Genomic DNA, 17,051 nt, shown 5'->3' on the forward strand with positions numbered 1-17,051 from the left:
TGCGTGCGACCAGCCAGCAGGGAGTTAAACCTTCCCACAGCCTATCTGGGTGGCACTGGCTGTTCCTGTGGGAGAAAAGGCCTCCTGCTGCTGTCACGCACAGAGCCAGGCAGTGGTGTCGGGCGGAAGGCTGCCAGGGTGTGGGAGGGGGTTCAGAAGGGTGGGTGGAAGGCTGGCTAGGCAGGGGCCATTCAGCTTGTGTTTTATACATTTTCTGCTATCCCGAAAGTAGTGGTGTTGTTTATTCAAGTACCTGCAATGCGCAGCTACACCCCATGGCTCTCACAATGAGGCACAGCAGCGCTGGTCCTTCTGAGTGCATGACGATGACCTTATTCAATGAAGTGGGAGCCCTTCAGCTATTTTTTTCCTCCTTGCAAGGAAGAACAAGACCTTACAAAGCAGAGTGGCTGGTTGCCTGCCAAGGAATCCTGAAAAACAGTTCGCTCTGCAGAAGGACCTGTTTGTTTTTCCCAGGCTCGCTGGGATCTTTATTCCCTCAGTGAATTGCCAGCCCCTGTTTCTGGGGGTGCCTGAGCTCCATTTTCAGCAAGCAATTACCAGTATGTCCCTGCTGCACTTTTGCCTCCTCTTTCTTTCATATACCTCTTTAAAAAAGCATCCTCTGCCTGTTAAAAACATGATCTGTTCAGAGTCAGGGTATTCTGGTGCATCATCTCTGAATCCAAATGGGGTGGCACGTGAACTTTGTTAACTGATATCCCTGTCACAGCACTTCCCTAGAGCAGACCGTTGTTCTCCCTGCCTCACACTATTTGCCTGAGAAGTATACATAGGTGCAACATACCTAAGCCTAGTACAGCCTGTTTGCTTGCAGTCCATAAACAAATGTGCTTTCTAGCATCCTGGATCACACACAGAAGCTCTCATGATCATCCTTGCTTTGGTTGCATCATTCCTTGTATGGATGGTCTTCAAGTTCTTTGAGGCCCTGTGGGGTTTCTTAGTCCTGCTGCAATTCTGGGTCTCTCTGACCACTACTCAATTTCATCTGTAATGTAAGGAGGGATTCATGTCTCTCTCTTTGCAACATAGACCCTTGGGTGGCTACAGCAATGAAGAAAGAATCAAAGGAAAGCATCCCACCCTGAGCAGTGTATGCAGACAAAATAGTCCTCAGAAGCTGTTGTCTTCTGCACCACTGCAGATCTTCTTCCACCTCTCACTTTCTCTTCCATTTTACTCTTCTTAGCATTTGCTTTCACAAGATATAGGGAAAGACAGTTTCTAATCAAAGTGCAGGCATAATTATATGCAGTGGTACAAGGGAGTTACATAGGAAGTTATTCCAGATGCAGATTTGTTGAGACTCAGCATCCTAGAAGAAAGAACCGGTCTGAGGCCAAGTTTACTTTAGTCCGTTATGAAATGTAGGGACTAGCAGCAAAGTCTGGATGTGACATTGGGCACTTCTCTCTTTAGTTAATGGGGAAGGTACAGGAAGGAAGTGCTGTTGACCTTATGGTTTTAGTTTGGGCTCTTCTCCAGCCGCAAACAGCCTGAAGGTAAGTTGAGGCTGATTAAATTAGATTTCTTGAAGTCCTGTTTCATTTCATTGAATTGAGGGAAAAAATGAGAAGAGAGAAAGTGAAAATAAAGAACAAGTTGGTTGGATAGAATACAAGTGACAGGAATTTGTTTTGTTTTGTTTTGTTTTTAAGACAATAGAGTTCAAGATGAGGCCGACAGGAAAAAAAAAAAAAAAAAACAGAAAATGTCAGAAATACAGATAAGCAGAGCTATGGACTGACTGGAAAAGTAGCACCTAGAGGTAAAAATATAGAGAAATAAATAAGAATAATCAAATGTCAATGTCCTCAGTAACTCAGAAGAGAAATGTTCCCTGGAGTCATGATGATTTTAAGCATCATAACATAAGAGTAAGAATCAGTCATGATAAGGAGATTATAGAGGTTAATAGAGAAATTAGAGAGAAATAAAAGATTTCTTGGTCTTCAGAAATAAAGTGACAAAAAGAAATAGCAGGTCATTATCTCTGAAATATACGTAGGAAGAAAAGAGAGAGGTTTGCTCTTGGTTTGGATGAGAGTAAGAAAGTAAAAGTCATGTTTTGTGTAAAAGCAGTGACTGGAGAAACAAAGGATAAAATAACCAACCTATTAGCCAAAGTACACATTCATACATTAAAAATAGTACTTACTGTAGCAAATGATGCCAAGATAGAGACCTCTACCTGTAATGGGTGCTTCAAAGGATGTGAGCATTCAGATTACAATCTCATTACCAGGAGAAATTGTCAAGGAAGTGCTTACATTTTTCTTTTTATTAATGATAAAATCACATATAATGGGAGGCACCAAGACTATGAAGAATAGTGTTGACTTGAGCAGAGGCACCAGGAATAGCCTTCACCAAGAGAGAAGAAAGGACTCTGGGCAGTTTATTTATCTAGAAGCCAGATACATGCTCCTCAGCCCCTTGCATGACTATGGTTAACCCCCTCCCAAAACTTATGGGCACTGGAAAATTGCAGCAAGTATTCTGTTCTGTTAGTCCAATACCGTATTGATTCAGATGCAATATCAGAAATATTACATAGGTGATGGTTTACAATGGAGTCATCAAACAGCTCTCTCAAGCTGTATTTAAGCTCCCCAGCAGTACCTGAGGTCTTTTCCAGGGAAATCACAGATGGGTGCTGGGAGCAGTGCTTCCTCGTGTTGCACTGAACTGTTGTTCACCCAGCAATTCACAAGAGGTCAAGGCATTTTGAAGCATCTTGCAGTTTGAGCCTATCTACCCTAGATGTGTTTGGGGGAGTCTGTGTTGAGTAGGGTGAGTGCTACAGTGAGAAAGAAGCAGTACTTCTTCCTGACTCCAGATCTTGTAATGCCAGAGACCACTGGAAGAAATAAAGCCCTGAGTGTGTTAATATCTGGCACTTGTATGCTAACGTGACCCCAAAGTGCCCTAGGAACAGAGCCCAGCACTACAAAGTCACTCAAAGAGCCTCTTCACCTCTTCCTGATCAGATCATGAGAAAGAGACAACTGCCAGATCTGCAAAGAGAGGAAAAACAGTTTCTATTCATGTGGCTTTACATGTATTTATATGAGTTTAATAAATATATGCATATATTGCTACTTCTGTTTTATTTTTAGATCTCTCTAATTAGACCAGTTCAAGAGTCACCTCCTCTCTATGCCTGCCCCATAATTACGAAAACACCTCCTCCAGTACAAATCCTGGCTCAGATGAATTTATTACACTGTAGAAGAAAAACTTGTTGCTCATAATAATGTGGTCAGAGTTATTTTCTCTCTTACTGGATGGGAGATACTTCTCTCTCTTTTTTTCTTTTTTCCTTTTTGCTTTTTTTTTTTTTTTTTTTTTTCTTTCTGGTACAAATATAGCGCACACTAAACAGAGCCACTATGTAATGTAAAAATACCACAAGCTTTTTATCAGGAAAGACAGCTCATCACCTCGTCTCTCTCGGGACTGGAAATAGAATGTTCTAAAAGTGAAAGCTTTGAAAATCCAATGCACTAAAGAGGAAAGGAAGGGGAAAAGGCTGCTTTGGTTTGTCAAGGAACAAATATTTTCTTTCACAGAGGGCAAATAATGACATGTAACATTCAGAACAGAGAAGCCCAATCAATGTGTTCCCACTGACTCATGAGTGAGGAGGTACCACCCGTCTTGAAAATAGCAAGAGCATCCTCCTCATTTCTTGCACAGCAGTCTGCAACCTTTTGCTGGACACAGAAAGCGGTGACTGAGCCAGGATATTGGGGTCCAGAGCTGCCAAGGCCTGTGGTTGAGAGCAGCTATTCATTGGGAAGTTAATAGGGATTGTAATGTAGTAGACAGTGTAACATTCTGAAAGCTTCACTGTGAGGATAATAAGGAAGTGAAGACTTTAGTATATCTTTATTATTTTGAGGTGGTTCAAAGAGCAAACCGCATTTGGTTAGGCCTAGACTGAATGTGTGTCAGAGCCAAATCCAGCCCTGACTCAGATTAGGACATTCACCTTGCAGCTGAACCTGCTTCTAAGTCCAGTTTGGACGAAGAAACTGCATCTGCAAGCCATGTCCCCAGTGGTGTGGGTTTAACCGGTAAGGCTGAGCAAACTCTGGATGGCACTTGGCAAGGCAAGGCAAGGGCAGCCCTTGCAGACTACTGTAATTCTGATACTTCAGCCAACTGACTGTTATTTTTTCATGCGGCCACATCACTAATGAAAGCAAAAGGGCATAGTGAGGCAATACATACAGTGCTTAGGTTGAAGAGGAGAGGAAGGCCACAGCCCTGGGATCATGGTGTGCAGGAAGATGAGAGGTATGCGAGAGGCAGGGAGGAGATTTGGGGCCTGGGAGACTGAGGCAGTAGAAGTTTAGAAGCCTTTCAGGACCTAAATGGAGGCTGTAAGAAGGAAGGAGACAGACTCTTTCTCAGGGTTTCTTGTGATAGGAAATGGGTTCAAACTAAAAGAGGAGAGATTTAGGTTGGATACAAAAAATAAAGTTTTTATTATAACGGTAGTGAACTGAATGGGTTGACCAGGAGTGTGGTAGAAGCTCCATCCCTAGTGACATCCAAGGTCAGACTGGATGGGCTCTGAGCACCCTGTTCTAACTGTAGGTGTCCCTGTTCATTGCAGGGTAGTTGGACTTGATGGCCTTTAAGGGTTCCTTCCAACTTAAACAATTCTGTGAGTCCATGAGGTTTCTGCCCAGTTCTGCTCAGGAAAAGCTAGATCAATGTCTGTTGGGAAAGCTGCAGATGGGAATGGGCACAGTATCTTCTTCTGAAGTGCCACCACTAGTCAGAGGGTACGGCACACCTGTGTGAGCGTATCCCTGGGGATACAGGTCCCTCTCCTCTGCAACCAGAAAAGTGTGGTGGGGCACTGCTGGCACCCACATGGAAGTAGAGAGCCAGAAGGGAAGCGGGGGCTCTCCCGGGGAGATTTCTTGCTCAGAAAAGGCATTTGTCAGCACACTGCCTCAAACTCTTCACAACAGGTCACTAAAACGCTACAGCAAACAGCAGCTGATGGCTCCAGAATGAGCCTATTGCTGCTCAAACAGCCAGCACAGCTAAGCAAACACACTGGCAGGGCAGGGGCTGTATTTGCACATGCTGTTTGCACTCCTCTGTGCAGCTAATGGGATATTGCGTTTATCCTAAGAAGGATGCAAAAAAAAAGAAAGAGAGAAAATAGCTTCTTGCTGATTTCTTTCCAACTTCTTTTCTCACTTCCACACTGCAGCCAGCCTGCCATTTTAGGAAGCAGATTTATCCCCTGCTAGGTAAATCGATAGCTATTTGATCAATAATCATTTCTAACAGTCCCATCTTAAATGATGCCCTCTGATGTCACACTACTTACATTCTGCCTTTGGTTATCTTCCATGGTTTTTTTTCCTCTCATTAGAAGAATGGATATTTTATCAGTGTGTAAAACGGCTACAAGTCCAGGGGAAATGAATTATAAAAAATGTAAAAGTAGAAAGCTAATAAAATGGAGGACTTGATAGATAAGGCAGGAAAAATAAATCTAATTTGACTGTAACTGGAGTGCTTCCTGTTTATGAAGTAATAACCGCATCCAGGCCTAAGCCAGCATTAACCCAGGACACAGTTGTTATTTTGTCAGATTTGGCTGGCTCTAACAATTAACAAGGGGCAGCTCAGATTTCAGCTTTGGTGTGGTGATTATTTTGATGCCCAGTGGGAAACAGGGGCTTGGCCTCACAGAAGGGGACCTGGCAAGGTACTTTCTCTGAAAAGCCCATGGGAATGTCTGTGGCATGGGCTGGGAAAGGAAGCAAAGCTATTTCCAGGGGACAGTGTAGTGCTGTAGCACCAGAGGTATCATCTGCTGTGTTCAGTTCCTAATTTGTGTCAGGTCCCATGAAGAAAATGTGCTTCATGTTCATCCTCTCTCTTCCCATAGGGAGGAGCTGATGGGGAGCAGGAAGGAATTCACCCTTCCTTCCTATAGCACACCACTTTTTTGAGGAGAAACCGTATTTAATGAGAAGAGCATACAACTTCCTTGTAGCAATACCAAGATGGTCTAACTCCAGCCTGCAAGGGGAAATGGCATCCCTTCCTCTGCCTCATAGTCCAACACTCCTGGGTAGAGACCACAAAGGCCTCAGCTGAGGCCCAGAGACATCTGTTGTACAAGCACAGCACTTTGTGTCAGATCCCACAGAGGTTCCCATTCCTAGTAGGTCATTACATAATGTCACAAACTAAAAGACAGAGGAGGTTGGATATAAGAAAAAAGGTGTTGGGTTTTGTTTTTGTTTTTTTATGATAAGGGTAGTGAAGCACTGGCACAGATTGCCCATAGAGGTGGTGGATGCCTCATCCCTGGAGACGCTCAAGGTCAGGCTGGAGGGGGTCTGAGCACCCTGATCTAGCTGTAGGTGTTGCTGTTCATTGCAGGGGAGCTGGGTTAGATGGCCTTTAAGGGTTCCTTTAAAGGTTCCTTATAACTCAAACTATTCTATGGTTCTGTGGTTCTATAATGGTTTTTGTCTTTCCTCATTACTAATGTGTTCTAGAAGAGTGGGGTAACCCCCTGACTCATGCACTCCTCAGGTCCCTCCTGCCATCATCTTCTTGGAGCGGCATTCTCCCTTTGATGTCACACATCCCAGCCATTCTTATCTTTATAGCAAAAGCATCTGGCACTGCCCAGCCTGCGTGCCTCCCTTCCCCAGAATTCTACAAGCTGCGCCCAGCCTTGGGGCTCCCTTGGGCTGGAGTGCTACCCATCAAGGCGTAAGAGGCAAAAGCCCAGCCCATAGCAAGGCACCTCTTCTGTACAAAATACAAAGGTTTACATTGACTCTTTCAGTTTTTTATTCCCTTTTTTTGTTAGTTTTCCCCCATTCCTCCATATGGCGGTAGTCTTCCTCTGCTCCATTTCTCATTCAGCCCTGAATAGCAGGAGCCCAACCCTTGCCACAGAAAAAGGGAAGAGGACAAGGAATATTCTGCATTCAGCAAGAGGAAAATCAGACATTAGACCATTTTTCTCTTTGTTCGGGATTCTAGAAATCAGACTAGTTGTGATTTTAACCTTCCCCAAACCTGTACAGTTCTCAAGAGCTTCTCTACACCAGGATGTGGAGGCATCTTTGGCTTCTGGTACTGGAGCTTGCCCAAAGCTGTCCAAACAGTACAACAGGTTAGCCACAAGCTTGTTCTCTGTTCTCTAGTGAAGATGGCTCCTGCCCTCTCATGGCTGAAGGCAGATATGTGTAACAACTTGTTTGTTCTTCACAAAGAAAAACCAAATACCATTGCATGTGTTTCCTTCAGCCGGCTCCACACAGTCTGGCATCTCCCTTCTTTAACATACACATTGACGCAACTGGGGAGCTCTTCTGGGGCAGAGACCATCTGCTTGCTGCAAGCAAGCACTCAGCAATGCTGGGCTGCAATCCCCAGTTGTGATCTCAAGATGTTACAAACTGCAAAGGATAGGTAATATGTAAAGAAAGGCACTCCCTCGTTCACCTTTTCCACACAGTGTTGCTTTTTTTCTTCCACTTAATTCACCTTTCCTGCATTTGTCCTGCTCTGAGAAATAAGAATTGCATGGGTTTCTCTGATGCACAAAGCCTATTTTTACCAATACACTAAAGAGTATGGTTGGTGATGTGAATGAGGTGAAGTTGTCCACCATGTCCAGCTTGTTCAGTGCTCCTCTCCCAAACCATATATCAGATACGATACAGATATTAGATAGATTAGATATTGTACTGTTTCGGTTCTTCATTTTTTCTTTTTTTCTTTGTTTTTGGATAAAGTTCAGAGTGTTCCTCATCGGTGAACACAAACCCATGAAAATCGAGCTTCTCAGAACATCACTACTTCATAGGCTCTTGCCATCTCATCTCCAAGTGTGACTCAAGCCCAACGCCCCACCAGCTGCCCTGAGCACACCCATGCCATGCTGCTCTCACAGGTCTCTCCAGGCACCAGGGCTCCCCCATAGACCTCCTTTCCTTTAGAGCTTGCTTCCAGCCATGAGACCTGCACCACTCAGTCAGTCAGGAAGGAGGCAACGTGAAATGCCAGAAAACTGAAGCCTGGAAGTGGCAGACAACCAACTCTCTTGATTTCTTGGCACTGATTGTGATTTCCTGGCCACCCAAAATGTTTTCCTCCATCTCGACATGGGAAATAGCCGTTCTGATGTCTAAATGAAGTAATGCCGCTTAAGAGATGAAATATTTTTTTGAAGCATCATAAAAGCAATGAGCATTATTAGCAAGAGCCATCTGGGCGAAACTCAAGCTCTCTCCATGATGGCAGCTTCACCAGGGCTTGTGCATGAGGCAGGAGAAAGGGGTTGCTCTGGTCTAGTCTGGTCTCAGGAACCTTTTTATTTAAACCACACAATTCCTGCTCCGTTCTTAATTCTGTCATTGACAACTGACATTGTGTGATTCAGGCATGGAGATGATTTCTACTTACCAAATACTCTTGTTCTTTTTGCACCTGTCATGTTTCTGCTGAACTTTCGGCAATCAAGGTCAAGGTTGAGAACCAGTATGACTTCCGTGACATAGCCAGCGTCATCGCCATGGCAAAGACCTATGCCACCTCTGAGCCATTCATTGACTCCAAGTATGACATCCGAATCCAGAAAATTGGCAACAATTACAAAGCTTACATGTGAGTGTGTGGCTATGTTGGGGTGATATGTGGGGAGACATTGCCGGGGATGAAAATCATTCAGTATCTGGGCAGGAACAGGAGGCTGACTCTGAACCCAGACCCTGCTGCCACTGAACATCCTTATTACTCACCATCATCGTCACTGGAAAATAAACCCTTCTCTGTCTGTTGCTGAGCTTCAATTCGTTTCCGCTATAAAAACCATGTTCTACCACCACCTCCCACCTCCACCTTTCCTTGCAAAAGGGGTCATCATATCCGGCCATTTAGTAAACCCCTCCATCTCCCTATGTCTTCCTGTGGGAACCAAACCCACCATCTTCCCAGCTGGAGACACAATAAAAAAAGGGAATCAATAAAACAAGAGGGGTATCCCAACAGCACCAGGGAGCTGAAAAGTTTGTTAGAGTTGGTTGCCCCTTGTGGAGTCCTGCAGTGTCCAACCTATAGCAATGCCCTGTCTCCTCCCAAGCCAGAGGTCATGGCACCATGTTCACAAGAGGGCATGAAGAGTGTGCAGCACCATGTAAGGATGGTCTCAACTGTCTAGAATGCAGGGTTTCCATCAGCATTTTGCATGATTGCTCCCTGTGACATATAAAGGAGGGGAAGGAGGAGGACAGACACTGCTGCAGGTGCCCCACAGCTCCTCCCTGCTCTGCAGGGTAATAAGGGAGTGGCACGAAAGCAGCACTCAACACTGGTGTGTCTGAAAATATTAAAAAGTGCTCAGCCAAATTTGAGTAGTCGTCAAGTCAAGCTCAATTAAAGATGTAACCACATGACTCAACAAAACACCTGTTTCTTTTTACTGCAAACCAGTAGACAAGCAGAGCCAAACAGCTCCTCCAGCAATACTACTCCTTACCCAGCTGCAGAATTGGGGGCAAGTAAGCAGCTCCAGCAATGCATTCTTCACATCCCCAGATGTATTTCATGTGTTACCTAAGACCTGCAACACTGTGAGTTGCAGGCCATAGAGCTCTGGTGCAAACATAGTTAAGTAAGATAATCAAAAGCATGTGCTCACACATTTTTCAGTTCGAGCTGCCTGGTTGGATTCCTAGCACAGAGGTATTTAAATAAGCTAGATAATGACTGTGCTCTTCTTAGGAAAGACCTGTGGGACACTCAGCTACTTCTTATGAACCCAGTGAGAGAAATGTTTTAAGTCTGATCAGGTCGACAACAGTCCAAATTGGCCAAAAGAAGAAAGTATTAAATGTCCATTAAAATTCTCTGTTCCTGCCAACCTACTCAGCCTTGGGTCCTGAGTCTGCTCCCAGCCCGTCCCTGTGTGAAATAAGGACCCAGTCAAGCTGACCATGACCTGTCCCTGTTTATTATTCACACCCACCACACTCTCATCCAGGCAGTGATCAGAAATAATAATTGGTTAACTGAGGAATGAAAGCAGTCACACTAAAAGCTAATCTCACTGAGGAATATAGCTGTGCAAGTAATTGGTTGCTAAATGAGATATGTTTCAAAAACAGCAAAATTCACCAAGTGACTTGCTTACCCAAAGTATTTATTTAAATTTAGAGAGCCATTTATGGAAGTGAGATTGGGAGGCTGGTATAACCAGTCTGATCGTGGGCTCTTCCTTCTGGGCATCAGACTGAATAGATTATTTCTATGGTATAAATAAGTCCCTGTGATGTCAGAGGGCAGAGGTAAAAGTGCCCAAAATATCAGAACTCACACTGGTGTCTCAAAATCGTTAGTTATGATAGCAAATTTCAGCCTCAAAGGCAATACGGCATGTGTCAGACTAAGTGAATTTCTTTGATCTGTGAGCCATGGAATCTACCCAGGATTTCTATACCTACACCCACACATATGAGCTTTAAAAACTGCTTCCTTCTGACAACAGACAGCATACCAAAACTTCTGCATATTATGTTTACTTTGCACCAAGCATCTGCCAGAGGGAGGATGCTGAGGGTGACTCATGCATTCCTTCCCGCCCCAGATGTTCAATGCACTTCCTTCCAGCCCATGACCCAAGGCCTGAGTTCAGTTTCCCATTGACTTCAGTGCAATGACTCCAGATTTACACTACTAACAAACACCTACTTAGCTCATGCCTCGGGCCAGCCGCAAAACAGCAGATAAGCAGCATGTGATACGTGCCTAAAATTCCACTAAATGTATTTGACCGACAATGTAATACTGGTGAAGAGAAAACGTGAATACTTCTTATGTGGCAGCAGAAGCTGGGGGAGAAATTATACACTCACCTCTTCCCTCAGCTCAGGGTCAAGGGATCATCCCCAGTTAAGATGTCAAATTTCCTTGTAAAACTATAGCTATGGTTTGGTTTTCTCACCAGTGAATCAGTTGCTTACATTTGACATACCAGGTACATTTTCTGAGCAGTCATATTCAGTCATCTCGTTACTAAAAACACTCCAGGAGTTCTGAGTAATAATAGAATTCTGGATGCCACCTGCTACTGCAGGGAAACATATATGATAGTAAAGAATGGCTCTTCCCATTACAGAAATGAAGAACAAAATCAAAGACTCACATGTCAATAGAAAAAGAGAGGCTGAGGGGTGAACAAAAGCCACCAAAAGACTCATAACGATCAAAGCTGAAGGAGGAATCTGTATTTTAGAATGTAGGGTAGGGAGATGGATGTTGGATGAAGGTAACAAAAGGCAAGAACTAACACTATGAAAACACAGTTATTCAAGAGTAATTTTTGCCCCCTTCCCTCTCTTTTAAAATATGGATTAAAAAGAACATTTAAATTTCACAGCAACTGTACATACCACTTCAGAAGATAAATGGAAAAGGACACTAGGTTGTCCCTCACCAGAGTAAAGGAAAACCCTAGGTAGCCAACTATAATGGTTTACTATCTGCTATGGAGCAGAACATCAGTATTACAACTGCTCTATATAATCTTACAAGTTCAAAGTCTTTTCTACATCATGTCACAAAGGTGAGAACACTGGGAGAGAGGGTTTCCAAAACCACATGTTGAAAGTGCTGGATCACACAGCACACTGATCTCCTAAATCTCATTCATTTCAGAGATTCTCCCTGGCTGTATCTGTGAGCTTGTTCATTTGTTCTAGCTCGTGATTCTGCCAGGGTTATCTGCACAGTGTTGTCACAGCAGGTCTGCCCTGTGCCTGAGGTCAAGGAAAGGAAAATTGTCACCCTCTGATGGATGGTGGTGAAAGCCAGCAACACTACATTTTCTTTGGAAATTAACCATCAGTTACGACTAATGAGACTGTAACCAGTTTGCAATTATAAATTCTCTAAGACTAGAACATAGTAAGCCACAGAAAGGTCAATGAAAAGTCAGTGGAAAAAGAGTGTATAATCGTATTTTCTATGACACCAGTACAACTGAAGTCAAATTTATGGAGACCCAGGGTGTTAGAGTTGGCATTTGTGGAACTGCTTAGTCAGATGTTTGCATGGAGTGCTGTTCTTCCACAGATGGAGGATGCTGCCTTTGCAGAACACAAGGGTGATTGTCCCAGAGACCTTCTCCTGACATTTCAGCTCTCCTAGGCCTGAGGTGTAAAGAAAGTATTCACAAAGCTTGATGTGTGCTCAAGATTCCTTGGAGATTTCCTTGCCTAATTCCTCATTCGGTCTTTCATGAGTTTGAACAACGTATCCTGTATGGAGCGTTGCTGAGGCAGGATTTGGAAAGATTTCTACAAGGAAGAACCTCATCTTGTCCCCTCCTGTACAAGCACTAAGTCAAGAATGAGAACTTCAGTATGAGGGAGGATGGGGCACGAATGTATGCATTTTCATGTTTTGGTTATGTTTCTGGTTTGTTTTTCTAGGAGGACGTCTATCTCTGGAAACTGGAAGGCAAACACAGGTTCTGCAATGCTGGAACAAATTGCAATGACAGAGAGGTAAGGAAGAGGGTTTCAAGACAGTCCGAACTATTCTTGGCTTAGAAGGGAGGAATTGTATTTTAGACCTCAGTTAATTGAGAGAACTGGTAAGTGCAGTCTCCTGGGAGGATGGATAAAGGGGTTGAAAAGACCAAGTATTTCCTTAAAAAAATACTAAGGGCACAAAGGTAAACTGTCCTATTTTGGAGAACGGACTGGAAGGACAGCTAGAGATCAGTGTCGCTGGGTCATTAGATCTTTGGTGAATTTAGCCACAGGAAACAAGACCAGCACATTAAGGTCAAGCACACAAGTACAAACATGTAGGTACAAAATCAGCAAGGTCATAGCACAAAACAAGAAGTAACAAGAAGTTATTCTAAGCACATTACAAATGAGATGCAGACATGGAAAAAGTGGGTTTTTTCCATCCAACAGAAGGAAAAATCTGTCAGTTTAAGTGTTGAAAGGGTTAGTCTGTCAAAAGTGGATGCTGTTTTGGTGAAAGCCTCGCTGCTCAACAGAAGGAATTGCCTCATGCATCTTGTACGCTAAACTTTGCAGATGGTACTTCCGTATATTCAAATCACTGTGATACTTGCTGATATTGAAACTGTGTAATATTGTTGACTCATGGTAACTTTTGCTTTGATGTATTTTCCATATGCTTTCCTATAAAACTGCTTTCAAGTTACTTGTTTTCCATCTTGCTTTTTTAATGTAGGTTCTTCATAGATTTAAAGAATCCATAGAATATGCATACTCAATCAGGCCTACTCCACAAGCTGAACAATGCTTCGTTCTAGAGGATAAAAATTAAAGAGCATAAGGTCTTGAAATATACAAAAGGCATTAGCCACCTTTATATTGCTAGTGCAATGTTGTAAGAAATGATAGGCTTACCCTACAGCAGAAAAGGTTCACTTGGGCTTTGTAAATATTTCCTAATAGTAAGGATAACAGCACAGGAATGAATTACCTGGAGGGGATACAGGACCTCTGTCCTCTTTCAGACCAGATTAGAGAAATACCTCCTCTTTAGACAAGAGTTGTGCAGGTGATCATATAAGGTCCCTTCTGCAGCTTTAGTTCTGTGAAACTGGGAAACCAAACCAAGCTCCTAATTTGATGCCAAAGATGATCCTTCAAGACCCTATGATGACTGTGGGAGCTGGACATTACTACTGGACATTAGTACGTATCCTGGCTGTTTACAACACAATTTAAGCCAGAGAGATGAAGGGCAGACATTTCTTAATTGCACCTGATCTGCTTGTCTGCTTTAGTGGTTGGCAACCCTGCCCACAGCATGTGGCTGAAACTAGATGACTTGAGGTCACTTCAACCCAAGCTGTTCTGTGACTGCAGTCTGTGATTCTCTTTCTAAAGCCCAGATTCCGGCCAACAGACCACGCTGAATTTTGAAAGTTCAGTCCATAGAGGTAGTACCCCAACTCAATGAGCCTTATCTAGACACAAATGCAACAAATCCCATTGAAATCTGAGTCATCAGTGCATACAACAAGGCAGAGGCATGCTGAAATGCTTTGCCAAGTGGAAGCAATCAGAACTACATACTGTACTCACCAGTAGCCCAAAGGACTGACATGTCCAAGTCAGACTGGGCAAAATCATAGTGAAACTCTGCAAATGCTGCTGCTGATGTGCGGGCATAAAATGCTCCCCTGCCCCATAGCCCTGCTTGCAGTGCTTCAGGGCTCAGGTGATACGCAGCTCTCCTCCTCCTCACAGCAGTTAGTGCTTCTCAAGCTCTGCTCTCCTCACAAGGGCTGGGATGAACGTGTTTGGTGTCCTCATTAGGAGCCATTTTCCTGCAGACATTGCGTTCACACAAGTTGATCATTATGTTGTCAAGCCATGGGGACTCTGGCTGGCTTCAAGGATATAAGCTTGATCTTTGGCCAAAACAGCTCTTTTCCCAATCCCCTCAGGGCCTGCAAAATGTCAGTGTTTTCAAGAGACCATGGCCTCCCCTCCCCACATCTTGTCACAGTCCTGCTTACAGATCTGCTTCTTCTGAGATTATTATTTTTATTGAAATGTTCAGGACTGCAAAACAGCTGCACAGGAAATAAAACCAGGCCGCCTCGTTCCCTCCTCATTTCCACAGCGGGGGGGATGCAGTCCACTCATAATATGCCTCTTGTCATTCTCTCTCCTCCTCTGACAACAGGACAGCTAAAGGGACACCCGCCAAACCTGGCCTCAGCTCAGAGCAGCTGATAGTCCTGTTCTGGGATGGACAGAGAAAGGGTCTGCAGCCTGGTCTGTGTGATGGGACTGCCTGGCCAGGAGCAGTGCCCCAGGGGTGGGAGGGAGGTGAGATGCTGTGGAAAGATGGCATTGAAAGAGTGAATTGGAAAAAGAGGAGCCACTGGGTAACATAGCACTGAGGGGATGGCTGCTCTGCAAAGTTCTGCTCTCACTTTCCCATCTTATTGAAGCCCCAGTGTCCTGAATGTCTTATCAGGAGAAAAGTTCTCCACATAATGGAGGGCTTTCAGGCAAAGCCAGTACAAATTCTAAGGAGCCAAATCTTCTGGGAGATTAAATGAGCTAAATATTTATAGCTTGGCAAAATGACAGCCGACTGGAGATCTGATGTAAATACCAAGGAGGGAAAGAAATGTTTTAAGGTGGCTTTGAGGGCAGAACTGAAGCAATCTGAACTAACAGGAAACTTCAGACAAAATTCTCTTGGTTTTCTGGTTCAAAAACCAATGTGTATCAAGGGTAATGTGTATCAAGAATGCCTTATGATTAAAGGGGCTCCAGAATCTCTTTGTGCAGGCATTGGGAAGGGTAACTGTATTGGTGTATCACCAGGGCAGCTAATCCTAGACCATGCCTCTGTACTTTCTGCAGGTACAGACTGTGGGTGGATGCCTGTGCGGAAATGTTTGGAGGTCTTGATATTTGTGCTGTCAAAGCTGTCCACAGCAAAGATGGAAAAGACTATATTATTGAGGTGAGAGCAAGGGGAACCTTGGGGAACTGTATCTGCAAACACTTTCCCTCAGAGTTTATATGCACCAGTATGCTCACTTACACCAACATGCAATGTCCACTGCTCTGGGGTGCCTACCTGTGTCCTCCAAGCTCTGGCTCACTGATAAGCAAGAGTCTAATTCACAGCCCCAGGCAAACTGACTGACTGGTGAGACCTCACCTGGAATACGGAGTCCAGATGGGGAGTCTTCAGCAAAGGAGAGACGTGGACCTGTTGGAGTGCATCCAAAGAAGGGCCACAGAAATGACCCAAGGGATGGAACAGCTCTCCTACAAAGAAAGGCTGAGAGAGCTAGGGCTGTTTAGCCCAGAGAAGAGAAGGTTCCAGAGAGACATGACAATGGCCTTCCAATATCTAACGGAAGATGCTGTAAGAAAGAAGGGGACAGACTCTTTAACAGAGCCAGTTGTGATAAGAGAAGAACAGATGGTTTCAAATTGATAGAGGGAGATTTAAACTGGATATAAGAAAAAAGTTTTCTACAGTAATGGTATTGAGGCAGTGGAACAAGCTGCCCAGAGACGAGGTGGATGCCCCATCCCTGGAGACAGCCAATGTCAGGCTGGAGGGGCTTTGAGCAACCTGAAGTAGCTGTAGATGTTGGACTAGATGGCTTTTAAGGGCCCCTTCCTACTCAAATGATTATATGATTCTATAATGTATATGCAGCAGGGGATCAGAACTAAAGTGCCTTCAGTTCTCAGTCTGGGCTGTGAAGAAAACTGGGAGAGCTGCAGACTGCACAGCCACCCCAGCTTTCCAGATAATCAGTCCCCACCATGTGGTAACATACCAGCATGGGACAGGTGTGAAGCTGCCTTCTTCTTAAGCACACAGTAGCCTGGAAGTGTTGCTGTCAGCATCCAAAGTTTGGCATGCCTTGCTGCACCAGTGTCCTGGCACCATTCTTCCTAGGCTGAACATTAGCAAAGCCAGCACAACTCTGCTAGCTGGTAGTAGGGATTGATAGCATCATGAGAAAACATGCTTAGATTCAGCCCAACCTGAATCCAGGTGCCACATAGCAATATTAACCATGCTACCTTCCACCCATTACCCACCAGTTCAGGTCCAGGAAGTGACTTGGTTCACTAAAAATCTGTTTCCAAAGGAACATGCCTTTCTCCAGTCACTTTAAAGGGTACTCAAATAATAAAGCTCCTTGCTGCATCTTATTTGGTTGGATGAAATGATCCTAGTGGTCCTTTCCAACCTCAGTGATTCTATGACTCTATGATTTAAGAATAAATGGTGAGAGTGTAGCATAAAGGTCCATAAGCAACAGGGACAGGTTAATTAAAAAAACAAGTGCATTTTCTAAAATCTTATGCGTGGACATCATTCACTAGAATAACAGAACAGCAAGGCAGAGCCCTACAGAAGTACAACAGGCAGCACGGACTACAGACATCTGTGTTCAGAGCCCCATTAATTGCACAGACTGTGGC

The 17,051-nt window shown here is 44.1% G+C and overlaps 1 protein-coding gene across 1 annotated transcript in view; it reads left to right on the top strand.

Moving 5' to 3' along the window:
- Positions 1-17,051, top strand: part of SYN3 (synapsin III) — a 191,556-nt gene that overhangs the window by 158,830 nt on the left and 15,675 nt on the right. The window contains exons 8-10 of the mRNA XM_015863657.2: positions 8,549-8,691; positions 12,516-12,590; positions 15,459-15,561. Coding sequence (XP_015719143.1) covers positions 8,549-8,691; positions 12,516-12,590; positions 15,459-15,561 — 321 coding nt within the window. The remainder of the gene's footprint in view (positions 1-8,548; positions 8,692-12,515; positions 12,591-15,458; positions 15,562-17,051) is intronic.

This window comes from Coturnix japonica, chromosome 1, assembly GCF_001577835.2.
Source record: "Coturnix japonica isolate 7356 chromosome 1, Coturnix japonica 2.1, whole genome shotgun sequence".
In the NCBI taxonomy this organism is placed as follows: Eukaryota; Metazoa; Chordata; class Aves; order Galliformes; family Phasianidae; genus Coturnix; species Coturnix japonica.